This window comes from Lissotriton vulgaris, chromosome 4_1, assembly GCF_964263255.1.
Source record: "Lissotriton vulgaris chromosome 4_1, aLisVul1.2, whole genome shotgun sequence".
In the NCBI taxonomy this organism is placed as follows: domain Eukaryota; kingdom Metazoa; phylum Chordata; class Amphibia; order Caudata; family Salamandridae; genus Lissotriton; species Lissotriton vulgaris.
The window spans coordinates 881722220-881737027 of record NC_141691.1 but is presented as its reverse complement, the minus strand read 5'-3'; the positions used below and the strand labels follow the sequence as shown (position 1 = coordinate 881737027).

General features: G+C 43.3%; 1 protein-coding gene across 2 annotated transcripts in view; it reads left to right on the top strand.

The window, feature by feature from the left end:
• The window catches only part of CARMIL1 (capping protein regulator and myosin 1 linker 1), a 994750-nt gene that overhangs the window by 894570 nt on the left and 85372 nt on the right, over positions 1-14808 (top strand). For both annotated transcript variants that reach the window (XM_086965173.1, XM_086965172.1), the window contains exon 33: positions 3134-3764. In XM_086965173.1, coding sequence (XP_086821299.1) covers positions 3134-3764 — 631 coding nt within the window. The remainder of the gene's footprint in view (positions 1-3133; positions 3765-14808) is intronic.

Here is a 14808-nt window from a genome sequence, read left to right as displayed (position 1 = left end):
GCTGGGGAGGCAAGTATTAGCAATTTTAATCTATATTGTATTGTATTGTAATCTATATTGTAGTCCTAAACTACCATTGTTCTGCTCATCTCTAAGTTAGATGAGCAGCGCAACCATGTGGTGGACTGTTTCTAAGTATGCTGTTGATAATTAGGTTTCGGTGCTGAGCACCGGAAACCAATTAAGTGCCAGTGCTGAGCACCAGAAAGCACCTGCTCAAATTAAGCACTGCCGATCAAGCGCTGTAGCTAATTTCCACCATTGATTAGGACACAAAGTTTATTTAGCCATATATGTATTTGAACATTCATAATGCACTAGACCTAATTCCACCAGCTTCTTTATTTTGTTGGTTTTCTTTGACTAGGACAAGTTGAAGGGGGAGGAATGAACACTGAGGGGCCGACGAAAAAGCCTGCGTTTGTAAATAGTCCCTCTTACAGTACAGGAAAAATAGAACATAGCGGCCAATAGCAGGACGTCAGAGAGGAATTCTCCTCAGGGCTGAGCCAAGATGAAGTTAACAATATCTCAGGCCAATGGAAGAAAGAGGCTTGTCAAGAACAGCTAATGGTTTAAAGAGATGGACTATCCTAAGTATATTAGAGAAAGAAAATCTCTTTTAGAGCAGGATGTCAAAACCCAGACCTAAAAATAGGGACTAAAAATGAATTAGCCTGAGATTAATCTATCAAGGTTAATCGCTTGGAACATATTTGTTCCTAAACTCGTAGGTGCTCAACCCACGTACCATCCCTGTGGAAAGGCCTTATTGTGATTATTGCCAGCCTTGTTAGACTGGGTCACAGATTGAGGGAATAATGGTATCTGCCTTTGTAGTGATGTGTTGTACCATTTCAGATGTAGCTATATGACCACAGCAACAACCATTAAACGTCCACATGGCCATTATTTTGACCTGCCATGCATCTGAACGTGCCCTTAATTATTTTGACTCGTGTGCTTAGAATTTAGGCGAGTCATGTTACTGCCATGGCAAGAAACGTTAGCGAGCATGCTGATATATTGGATTCATTAGCGTAATGGCTGTCAGTGATTTGTCCATATATAAAGCAAGGTTGCGTTCTCGCCCCCCTCTTGTTCAACCTTTACACCGCCGACCTGGGAAGATTCCTGGAGAAAAGCAATCTCCTTCCGCCACAACTGGGCCTCGCAAAAACGAACCTGCACATTTTGCAATATGCTGACGATATTGTTATAATGGACCAGGCAAAATCTGGCCTTCAACGAGCTTTAAGAACGCTCCACAAATATAACACTGCGAACGCTCTAAAAATCAACCAGGATAAGACAAAGGTTTTGATATTCGACTGTTGCAAGAACAAGAGAAATTTAAGGTGGAACATTGGGCCCGCAAAGATCAAAACAACATCAAAATACAATTACCTGGGGGTCTGGTTTAGCGAGTCCTCTAGACCATCATCTAGCCGCCTTGAAAAAGAGACTGGAGCAATAACATACTCTCTGATCCGACTTAACCAGTTCCTGAGTAGTCCTTATGCAGAACCCATTCTGAAGGTGATTAAAGCCACTCATCTCCCCGCCGTAAACTATGGGCATCAGGCCTTCCCTGGCGCATGCTTGGCAAGTCTCGACCACGCCCAAGTTTCCATTTCTAAAAAAATCTTCCATCTTCCGAATTTCATCCACAGGGCAAGACTACTACTGGCTGGAGCTGGGCCTTCAAAGACAATCTATTTTCTGTGAAGCAGATACCCTGAAATACTTTATAAGGACACTAAAAGCCGCAGACAACACCCTAAAAGCCCGGTTAAAGGAATCTCTTGCCTGCCCTGGGAATCCGTGGAATCGTCAAATCATAAAGGCCATAAGAACGCTAGACATAGATAACTCATTACTAACCGCAGACACTATTCCATACACAGTCTGGAAAAAGGTTATCAATAAGCAGGTCAGACAAATTTCCCACTGATGGACACCCAGGTTCTAAAAACATCAACTATCCTGCTTCCCTTGAATATCTCATACCTCCCTGGGGTACCTCAATCTTACGTCTTGGAAAATCTGAACGCAGTGGCCTGGAAGAACATAATGTTCATGCGCCTCCTAGGTCTGCGTTCCACTGCCTTCAACCGATGGGCTCCAACAAGTGAGGAGTGGACCTGCAGACTGTGCAACTACAGGTCTGAATCATGGTTGCATCTTCTGTGCTGTTGTCCCGCCCATGACGCTCCCAGAAATCTTCTTTTAAAACCCTTATATTTATAATGGGGCATCAGAACATGTTGGGAGGCATAGGCCCTTTGCTTTACTTCCTTAGACACTCAAGTGCTGTAAGGACTTGAAAATATGTGAGACTCCTGGACAATCTCTTTTTACCCTCTTCGGCCCCTGCTCTTCCAGTTCCTCCTCCCAAAAAACTTATCACAGACCTTTTTCGTCCCCTGTCCTAGTATTCCTGTACTAATTTATTTTATTCTTGGCTTTGGAATCCTGTTATGTGATTATAATGGTAACTACAAGATTTTCTTGTTGGTTATACGTATATAAACCTAAACCTTGATGGTTTTCTTAGTTTTTGCTTTTAACGTGGTAACTGCGCTATGTTGACACTATAGCAATGGTTTTAATTAACTGTGCTAATTTAATGAAACCTTAATAAAAAAAAACGTGTTTTGGTGAATCATTGTAGTCCAGGTGCATCTGTGGCCGTGAGATAGTTTTGGCCAATATGGATCACTGAAGAGCAACAACTGAGGACTAAGGGGTAGGTACTTCCTCAGTGGTCCCTGTAAAAGAATGGGTTTCACACAACAAACCCCTCTACTATAGTCCTCAGCGCATTCAAGAAACTACAGAACGGTACCCTAGTTACGAGGGTTTAAAATGTTATCTATAAAGTTTGTGATCATATTTTGCCATAATGTTGTGCTAGCTGAAAAAGGCAAACTTTCCATAAGTGGTGTACTAGTGGCCCTGAATGTAAAAGTACATGCACTCCTTTGGCACGAAAAGGCACAAATACTTCCATATCTGACCTTCAGATGCCTGTATTACGTAACTGAACATCTCTTTTGTGGATAAATAAATTAATAAATAATTAATAAATGAATGTACTGCCAGTCATAACCTTTTTCTTCATTTATGTTAGGCGACCATCACTGAAAACGTCCGACTCCCATGACGCTGGTGAAGGCGAAGACAAGAAAAAACGGGACTCCAGGAAAAGCGGCTTCCTCAACTTAATCAAATCTAGAACTAAATCTGAACGCTCGCAGGCCGTGACTGTGACCGACGAGCACGCGTCATCCCGGGCGTCTGTTAGGAGCCCAGCCCAAGACACGGCCAAGAAGGAGATGAAAATCCCGGAACAAAATGGGGACAGTCCCGGGTCGAGCAGTACTAGTGGCGCCAGTAAGATTGGCGGCCTGGGCATCAGTGTGGGTGGTGCTGGTAGTGGCAGTGCTGGTCCTGCTGGCACCAGCACCGGTGGCAGTGGCAGCAGTAGAGTTGGCGGGGGTGGCAGCACTACCACCAGCAGTGCCAGTGGTGGTGGCAGCAACGTTGGAGGGGGCGGTGGCAGCACAGAATGTTCGGAAGAGTTAAAAACGCCAGATTCCCTGGATGAAAACCAACATCTGGAGGATGGTCTGAAGGCTGAAAAGAGCGAAAGCAAAGGCAGCCCACAAGGAGGACGCAGATATGGAATCCAGGTGATGGGGAGCGGGCTCCTAGCAGAAATGAAAGCAAAGCAGGAGAAGAGAGCAGCCTCTGCTCAGAAGGTAAGAGCTCTGGGTGCTGCTGCTGAATGTTACTTATTTTTATTTTATTTTATTTCCACCAATTGTGTTATTGTCTAGTTACCTTTTTGTAAATGAATCTGCCCTGGTAAATGTAGCGTGACCTAAAATTGGTTTCTTGCATTTTAAAATATTCAAGATCGTAGCATATTTCAATAATGACAGCGAACTGACAGAGACGTTTTAAGGCCTGGGCAAAGTGGGCTCCGGCCCAGGGCCACAGCCTTTGATGGGGCCCCTAATAGAGCTAGCTCTGTTCTGCAGACAGTCTCGTCCTGATGACCTTGAATAATTGTCAAACAGATTGTTTCAATTACCGTTTTCCTTTCATTTATCTTTAACGTGGGGTATGTGTGAGAGTCTATTAAAGACATTTTGCAGATAAATATTGTGATTATGTTTTATGCAATGCTACATCCATTTTTTTTTACATTTTAGATCAAAACAAGACATCCCATATGAGAAATGGGAGGGTTCAGAAAGATTATTTGCAGAAATATTAGTGAGCTGCTGCTGTTACAATATTGTTAAAAAACATTTAGAATTTGCTGGAGTGTGCCTGTGCACTGTCAGTGACCTGGCCAAAGAGTGCATGAAAAAGCTGAGACTGGATCATAAATTCAAAGGTATTGTGAACAGGGACCCCCAAACCACGTTTAGCCCAGGGCCCCCAAATTCCTTAAGATGCCCCTGCGAATTGATAATTAATGTGTTATAAAATAGGAAAACCAATGTAGTGAAAAGTGGAATGCTTGAATTAATCTCATCCACTGCTAATAAATCTAGGTCACATTCCAATCTGTCGGGTTCTGCTCACTGTGCTTCTACAGAGATGGACCAACCCTGTGCAAATCCGATCAGGCGCTGCTCCAATAGGAACAGTATGGCCTGAACTGGCTTGTCACGTTCCATCTGAAGGGAAACGCAGCAATCCCAAACTATTTGGCCTCCTGAGTGAGGTAGTGTCGTAGCAAGCCTCAGAAAGGCCTGCCAGTGCAAGGGATTCACCCTTCTTTGCTCAGAGTCCTCAGACCAATAGTAAGAAGTTGGTACAGAAACTGGAATAGAAAACAAAGTATTTATTAAACCTCATGAGGTGGAACCACAACCATACAACACCCTTCGGTAGTGTATGAAGTAGCACACTGACTAGAACGAGCTTGGTCCTTTTATACCCACACAGGGGCTGAAATGAAGGCGATACAAGACACAGAGTGTTGGTTTCAAATACATATAAGGTCATGCAGAGAGTGTGCTAGCAACAAGCGGGAAGGGCTGACAGTAAGCTAATTCTGGTGGACACATCTTGACAGTTACAAGTTAAGAACAGCTGTAAGCTCTACTGGGCATGTGCAAAGCAAAGGAGGATAAATATATCTCGTCTCTAGGCAGATTTCAAGAGCAGTTAACAGGAAGGTAGGACAGAGCATATGGTGAGCACATGGCAAACAAAATGGCCGACAGAAATACAAAATGGATTCCATAAACGGACAAGATAATCTCTAAATACAGGATGTCTTCTGCTAATGCTTAATCTAATCGATGTTAATTTACAACAGACGACCCTTTCAGCATTAGCTGAAGACATTTGTCTGTCTAGTGTAATCTAGATCTGCATCCTGTACATTGATGTTCATCATCTCAGTAACTTCACTATTTAGCATTTGTTGGTCTTTTGTAATACCTCTTTTTGCAGGTATACAAACAGTAATGCACATGGAGCAAATCATGGGTTCACATAGTATACAAGTACAGCATGTAAATAGTATCACCAGCAGTATACATAGAATAGTCAGTAGCTTCCAGCCCCAAGTAAAAAGTGTCCATATCCAGTTTGAAAATATCCATGTACCAGTCTCTGGGTGAATGTCTGCAGCAATCTTATGTAGCTTAGAGATTGCGTCATAAGCTGAAGGTGAGTGGTCTGGGATGAAAACGCAGCAACTGCTACCGATGATGCAGCATGCACCACCTTGATCAGCCAAAATCACATCAAGCACCATTCGATTTTGGAGTGCTGCAATTCTTGCAATTTGCAGTTCTTCTGTAATGTTCCCAAGTGCCACAGCTGTCTGATTGGTGGCAGCTTCCACTACACGAGTCAATCGTCTGATTTTCCTGCTATTCAATGCAGCACCCACAAAGAAATTCAAACCAAAATTGAAATCAACATATTGTTGCAGAGTGGTGTCTGTCTGATCAATCTCGATAGTACTTGTTGTCCATTTATATCTATACTTAGAAATATCATTGTACAGTTTCAGGTCACGATGATATGATGCAGGTGCTAAAAACACAGGTGGTAACAGAAATGATATATAACATACCCCTGACCAACCAACAGGTAATTGGTAATATCCTTTATTACCGCACACAAAATGTAAATGTAAATGTATTGGCATTTATATAGCGCACTACTTACCCGTAGGGTCCCAAGGCGCTTCGACCGCTGCGAAACCCTTCCTGGCTTCCCTGAGAGATGGTCCCTTAATGGGTATCTCCAGGGTGAGACCAGGCATCCCCGGCGGTCTGGTGGGGCCGTTAGTGAAGATGAGGCAAGCTAATGCCCAGAGTTGTCGAGTGTGATCGCTGATCAGAGTGGGCACCGAGGCGAGAGAATTGTCGAGTCCGCTGACCCTGGTCCAGAAACCTGCCGCGCCGGGAATCGAACCCTGGTCCCGGGCCGTCCTCTGCTCTCGGGTCTGCCGCCTCTAACCAGTGAGCCACACTACTTCAAAATGGGTGTTGTGCGACGATATAAAACTACTATTATTTATGCCCTCAATGTTCAGTACACAAATACATTCACTTCGTCCTACGGGAATTCTCCCAACACTGCCAATACATACATATGATTTTGCTCTGGTTACAGAAATCACAAAGGGTCCAATGTTCTTCATATTCCTCACATTTGTGAAGACATATGGTGTTGAAATATTGTCCGGTTGGTATTCATCCCATTCAGTCCCTTTAGCTTGAGGGTAACCGTCTTTATCTTGGTAACATTCTTTATTTAATTGAAAAATTATTCCAACTACTGAAGGATTTCCATAAGCAAACAAAAGGGGATACTAAGCTTGACATGAAACACTTTGGGAAAACGGTAGAGGAATAAAAGGCGTTCCTCCTTTCTTTTGGTGTGCAGGTATCATCCCACACACCCAACAATTGGTGGTATTCGTGGCATTATGTGTATGATGCAACATCTAGATAAAGGTGTTATTTAGGTAGGATTGTCGATGCTTCTGTTCATGATAGGGAAGCGTAAAATAGTAATGTTCCACTAGAACCGGCGTAGGGGCAACAAAAAGCTGTCGAGCAGGAGCCACTTTCTCAACAAACCAGGTGATTATCGCCATAACCACCAAAGCAACAACAAACCCTACAGCACAAATGATTCGCTTGTTGAGCATTTTAGCAACAGTGATAATTTAATATTTCTGCAAACTCGTTGAAACAATCGTTGGAGCTCTTATCCCGTGGGCAGCCGCTGATTTCTTCACCCAAGATCAAGACGGGTGTCACTACACTACGCAGGGTTGATTCTCCGTCCCCCCCCTGTCATATCGGCATTCCGTTTCCGCTAACCCAGGGCGGTAGCTCAACCTGTCTTTTTCAAAACTGCAGATTCTTTTCTTGGTCTCAAATCGTATTGCGATGCTCCAGGAATAGCGTGGTCCGGGAAGGCTTCTGCAGATTCGTCTGGTGAGATAGCTTGACCTTTCTCCGTCTCCAGAATCTCTTGATGATCAGTCAGCATAGCAGGTTCCACCAAGCCGGGCGATACACACTTGCAGTGCGTGGTATGGAGCCAATTCTTTCTGTTCGTCACTCTAACCGCTGTCCTTGTAGCCAACAGCACCTGCTCCGGACCTTGCCACCTCGGCTCCAAGCTGTTCAATCTGTCGAAGGCTTTGATCATCACCTGTTCACCGGGATGGAGGTCATGGGTCTCACCTGTAGATCTGTCTGGAAGAGCTTCTCGAACCTGTTGATGAATAGAGATCAAACTGTCAGTTAATTGTGCCAAATAATCATTCAACAGAACACAAGGTACATCATGTATGGGGCGTGGCTTAGGAACTCCCCAAATATTCATTGGTCTTCCAAATACCACCTCGGAAGGTGTGAGCCCAGATCGTGAGTGTGGCACCAAGCTTATGGACAGCAATGCCAGAGGTAACGCATCTGGACACTTTAAGGATGTGGAAGCCAGAATTTTTGCTAACTTTAATTTCAGAGTAGCGTGGTACCTCTCCACTAATCCTGCTGATTGTGGGTGGAAGACTGCATAGAACTTCTGTTTGATCCCTAATCCTTTCATGACATAATCAACAACTTGTCCAATAAAATGAGGTCTGTTGTCACTCCACAAAAGTTTGCAAACACCATACCATGGGAAAAACTACTTTAAAAGCACCTTGGCTGTAGTGAACACTGTATTATCCTTCGTAGGGTATGCCGCTATCCATTTACTGAAGGCACATACCACCACTAGGACATACTTTAGATTGTTACAGCGTTCAAGTTGGATGTAATCCATCTGCAAAACTTCAAAAGGTGCGGTTGGTGTAGCAAACCCTCCTGTAGGAGTTTGTGTCCCTTTTCCAGGATTGTACTGCCTACAGATCAAACATGACTACTACTCTTTTAGCTGTGCTGGCAATCTCAGGATGCTCCCAAACTTGTGTAAGTAGTTTTGTTATTGCTAGAGCTCCAACATGTGCCAGCCCATGTGCCATTTGAACCATAGGTTGCAAATAGGCTGCAGGTAACTTCCATTTGTTAATTTCTTTGCTACGCCAACAACCCTCATCGTCTAACATTCCTTCTTTGGACCACTGCTCAAGTTCTTGCACAGAGGCAGATCTCTCTATATCCAATACTTCCTCTCTAGCATCATGTCAACGCTCAGCTTGGGATTTTACTACGTACATAGATGTAGTGTTTCGCTGTATTGCAGTTTCACGAGCTACACGATCTGCAAAGGCATTTCCTTGTCCTATCTTGTCAGTGATCTTCTTGTGTGCCTTACACTTCATAATGGCAATTTTCTTCGGATATGTAAGTGCAGTCTAAAGATTATGTACTAATTCTCCGTGCATTATCTGCATCCCATGGGATGTAAGTAAACCTGTTTCCTTCCAGAGTAGGCCAAAATCATGAACCACTCCAAAAGCATAGCGGCTATCCGTGTAAACGTTCACACATAAATCAGTACTAAGCTCACACACTTGTGTCAAAGCTATTAGTTCAGCTGCTTGAGCTGACTTCTGTGGTATGCGAGCTGTTTCCACTACTGTTTCAAGAGTAGTGATTGCATATGCAGCTGAGGTTGTGCCATCTGGTAACTTCAAACAGGATCCATCAACCCACAGCTCCCCATCAACATCTGTCAGGGGCGTATCTTGCAAGTCAATGCGACCCTTTGTCTGTTCCTAATGTTGCACACCTCTTCAATGTAATATGAGGTGCTAACAGTGTCAATTTGTATCCTGTCAGGCGAGCACTAGTTAAATGTTGCGTTCTAGTCTGATTCAAAAGAGCATCTGCTGCATGGGGTACTAGCACCAACAGTTTTGTGACAAAACTATCCCTTCACTCTGACGTATGGACACAGCTGTCGCTGCAACTGAACGGAAACATCCAGGCAACGCACGAGCAACAGGGTCAAGAACTGAAGAAAAATATGCACAGGGACGCTGCTTGTCACCGTGTGTCTGTACTAAAACTGACAATGCACATCCATCTTTCTCGTGTACATAGAGTGTAAAGGCCTTCGTATAATAGGGTGTGCCTAACACTGGTGCAGAGCAAAGAGCTTGTTTCAACTGGCGAAAAGCATTTTGACATTCATCTGTCCAAGGAAGAGGAATCGGAGTGTTCTTAGTCAAGAGTGCATGCAATGGTTTAACAATGTGTGAATAACCCAATATCCATTGCCTACAAAATTAAGTTAAACCAATAAATGCACAGACATATTTCTGTGTGGAAGGTACTGGAGTGTCTAGAATTGCTTGAATGCGATCTGATGTCAATGCACGGCCCTCCTTAGACTGAAGGTGTCCTAAGTAGGTCACCTTGGGTCTACAATATTGTAATTTCTTCCGTGATAATTTATGGTTATGTGTGGCAAGGAAAGAAAGTAAGGACAAAGTACATTGTTCACACTGCTCAGGTGTATTGGTTGCCAACAATATATCATCAACAGATTGTATGAGAGCCACTCCTTCAGTAAAAGTAAAGAAATCAAGTTGTCGTTTTAAGGCTTGACTATAAATACTAGGCCTCTCAGTATAGCCTTGAGGAACTCTACAAAATCTGTATGATCGATTATTCAAAGTAAAACCGAACAAATATCAGCTATCAGGATGAATAGGAATTGAGAAGAAAGCGTCTTCAAATCCACTACTGAAAATGTAGTGGCTGTTGGAGGGACCAAGGTAAGCAATGTTGTTATGTCAGACACTACAGGGAACTGTGGTACTACAATATTATTGACATCTCTCAAATCAATGATAAATCTATACATTTTAGTTTCAGTATCTTTTTTCAGAATGGTAAGAATCGGACTATTGCAGACATTATAAGGAACTTCTTCCACCACCCCCACTTCAATCAGGTCTTTTACAATACATGTAAGTGCTTCTTCTCCTTCTCGAGAAATTTTATACTGAGGCAATCTCGGCAGTATAGCACCCTCCTTGACACTAATATGTACTGGCGGAACAACCATTTGTCCTACATCAGTATCTGAAGTAGCCCACAGAGTACTAGGGAGTGAAGCCAGGGCAATGTCCTCTTTAACAATACAGCATGTCTCAATCATGGGGTGGTTGTCATTCAAAATAACCTGTACTCCTTCCGGAGAACATCGTATTGTGGCCCTGACATATTTGAGCATGTCAAGACCCACAATATTGTCTTGTGTATTTGGAGAAAGCAAAAACGGACATGGAGCAGTAAACTTATCAACATGAAGTGGTAGTGGCTGTGACAATGGGCTTAAAGGATGGTGTTCCATCGAAACCTATTGATGTAATAGTTAAGCCAGACAGGGGAGCCCTTGGAATCAAGTGTTTAGACAAGGAGCTACGAGTAGTTCCTGTATTAACCAGAAACAGATCAGTAAAACCCAAAACATTTGCTGTAACATAGGGACCCTTCTGATGTACTGGAACTTCAACTAATTCCTTACCCCATCCTAGATAATCCTATGCATAAGCAGAATCTTGCAAATTAGATGGCTCATAGTCGGACATTTGATATTGATTCTGTCTGTCAAAAGTATTAGCCCCCTCTTGTCCACGTGTATTAGCATCAAACCTAGCACGATCATTTGTATTGCCTCAAGGTCCTGAATATCCTGACCGATTTCTCACTTGTCCCTGACCACGTGAACTCTGCTGAGCACGTAGCACTGGACAATTAGAAATCCAATGCCCGAATTGTCTACAATATGCACACTGATCAACAGACAAATCTACACGAGGATAGGGAGGAAAAGACTAACCATAAGATCTGCGTTCTCCTCTATTATTACCTCTAGAAGGTGGGCCATATGCTTGAGCCATCATAACCTTTGTTTTTAACTCTTTAGATTATTTATCCTCTTTTCCTTTAGCTTCTAATTCTTGTCGTTCATAATACTGAGCCATAGTTAAGAGAGAAACCGGAGAGGAGGTAGTCCATGAACTTTCACTCGCCTTTAGGCGACTAGCTATTTCTGGCAAAAGGTTTGTGACATATTTATCGACAAAAAGATGCCTACCTGTGTCATCTGTCAATGTCTGACCACTAAAATCGTGGAATGCTTCTTCAAAGCGTGTGAAGAAGTCTGAAACTGATTCATCTATCTTTTGCTTACTAGACGCTAACATAGTCCAATCTATCTTTTTAGGGGGAATAATCGTCTTTAATTTAATCAAGATAGCTGCTGGAAGATCTAAAATTAGCTGACATGGTTTTTGTGCAGGTCTTCAATATTTATCTAATTGTTCTATATCTGACCACAATGCACCAAATACCGCATGATCATCGACTTTACGCACAGTTCTCCACATATCAGGCGGCAATATTAACCCAAAAAACAAATCAATGTCAGACAAATTCATAGTACAAGAACTAATGGCACCCTCAATTTCTTCATAAAAGTCTGTTGGATTCTTTCGCGGATCAGACAATGCATTTTTAAGAGCCATGACATCTGCTCTATTCCAAGGAGTGTAAACCCAATTATAAATAAAGTACCCTTTCGCGTCGGCAGAAGTCTCATCATCACTCGTACCTGCTCCTTTAGGAGGAACATATAAAGGTGCTGTTTCCCGCATGGGTTTCACATTTACAGCATTCTTATCTGTTTCGAGCGTCGGAGCTCGTGCCATGTTGACTCGAGATGTTTGTGCAGCTGCGTCTGCTGCCTTTTTCTCCTCCCGCAAACGGACTGCTTCATCACGTAGTTTAACCAGGTGTCTGATCGTGTCAGACACCTGGGAAAAGACAAAAGAACCTTCACGTAATTGCTTACAATCAGCTGCTATATCAGCTGGTTCTGTTTCCACCGAATGTTTCCTAAATCGCTCAACAACCTCTGTAGCCAATATCTCAGTAAAATATTTCTGTTCCTTTTCTGACCAATTCTTAATAGTATCTAGAAGTTCAGAAGCAGTGAGAGTACCACAAACGGCTTTTTGCGCCGCAGATCTAATCTCAGAGGAACATTCGGTAGTTAACATCGAGCGAGTGTCTCAGGCTTTATCCTGATCTGTAGGAGAGTCCTCATCTGACCCATTAGGAGCAGAAGGGAAAAATATACGGAGGTGAAGAACGCTTTAATAACAAGAAATTATCTTGAGGTTTATTAAGGATAGGATAAAGAGGCCTCCGAATAGCGTATTGACCATTTACCTGTAACTGACGCTCCCTATCTTCCCTTTCTTTAATTTCTTTAATCTCTTTATCTTTCATTTCTAATGCTTTTGTGTGCACACTTTTACGCTGTTCTTTTTCAATCAAGGCATGTTCACGCTTCATTCGCTCACCCACTTCTTTCTCCCACTTTCGCACACAATCAAACATGTCTTGCCTAGCCTTTCGCTTGAACATCCGTTGCTCCACATATCGAATCTTTCGCAAATCAAATGACCCATGCATAGGCCAATGCAACTCAGGATCCTTACGGGTGTATTTATTCCACAATGTGCTGTACATTATGGACGAAATACTATATTTAATATACATATCCCTATTAGGCGTCCCCTCTGGGGGGGCCAGTTGTCTTTCATCGAGTTTAAAACTGGTACCACTACAAAAGCAATACATCTTACGAAGTGTGCTGGAAACAGGGATGCCAAAAATAGTGCAAACTCTGCAGTATTATAATCAAAGTAACGCTTAAAGTACTCTTCGTACGTTGCCCCGTTCAAATATTCTTAGAAGTAGAGAAAAATCTCCTCATTACCTGCCTACATGTATTGCAACACATATATGTTCATAATCATAGGACAAGTTTAATATTCGGCCAATACAAATGCCACAGTAAGTGTTTCTAAACTACCTTACCAATCCAAGGCTTCAAACTTACAAGAAGTGCCGTGAAATGGCTCCTACCAATCAAATGGTGTCCAGGTTCCTACTGCCAAGTTCTCAAATTGACCAAACGGTCACTGCACGGCGAATCAACAGAAGGGATCTCAGTCGAGGACTGGCGCCACCTGGATGGTCAGATCAGAAAGAAAGGAAAAACGCAGTGGATGCCAAGACTCTGGTCTCCTCCGGCAGTGATCACGTCCAAAGCCGGATTCCAATCCTTCGCCTTGACCAGTCCTTCGGGCATCCGAGTCCACGATGAGCACTACGTTGGAGCGCCAATTTGTCGTAGCAAGCCTCAGCAAGGCCTGCCAGTGCAAGGGATTCGCCCTTCTTTGCTCAGAGTCCTCAGACCAATAGTAAAAAGTTGGCACAGAAACTGGAATAGAAAACAAAGTATTTATTAAACCTCATGAGGTGGAACCTCAACCATACAACACCCTTCGGTAGTGTATGCAGTAGCACACTGACTAGAAGGAGCTTGGTCCTTTTATACCCACACAGGGGCTGAAATGAAGGCAGTACAAGTTAGTTATTTGGCAAGTGGACATCATGGGGAGTGCCACCGTAGCACATAATGCCACGCCGGGTGACATTCCATGTGGGATCACAGGAAGTGATCTTTCTGGAAGTAACATCAGATGTTAAGACCTCACACATATGTTTATCAGGTATATCATGAGTACATTTAAGCGCATTATGTAATTTAACAAATTAGATTTTGCTTTGGGCTTGTGCCCAAAAAAGTGATGCAATCCCGATGCAAAATCCGGCCTTCAACTAATAATATTTTTTTTTCAAAGCCTTGCCACAAAGAAAGTGGCAACAAGGAGTAGCATGGCCGTAAATCTCTTTTACTTAATTGGTTGCAGCGTCTGCATTTTAAAATATTTTATGAGGTTAAGGCATCTGCCACCGAGGTGTCCAGTAACATGCTGGTAGTTGATACTGTGAAGTCCATATATGTGCAGATGGATATCATTGGCCACGAAATTGTGAAATACATCCATTCTGTGAGGGACGTACCCTCTGTGGCTGAGCCACACCTCTGCATGTCCCGAGGGTGAAGGAGGCTCATGGGGACATGCCCTAAGAGGGGGAAGGGAAGCTTGGACTGCTGATGCCCAGAGGCCCCTTTATATATGTGCATTGGACATTTCTATTGCAGATGCCCATAGGCACCCCTATATGCGTGCAGTGGACGTTTGCACTGTTGATGCCCATAGGCACCTCTCCGTATGTGCAACAGACAATGACACTTTGGATTCCCGCAGGCACCTGTATATATGTGCAAAGGATATTTCGACCTTCAAAGTCAATTGGAACCAGTATATATGGTCAGTGGACAGTTGCACTGCTGCTGCCCATAGGCGCAACTGACGTTTGCACTATTTATGACCATAGGCACCTGTATATGTGTGCAGTGGATGTTTGCGCC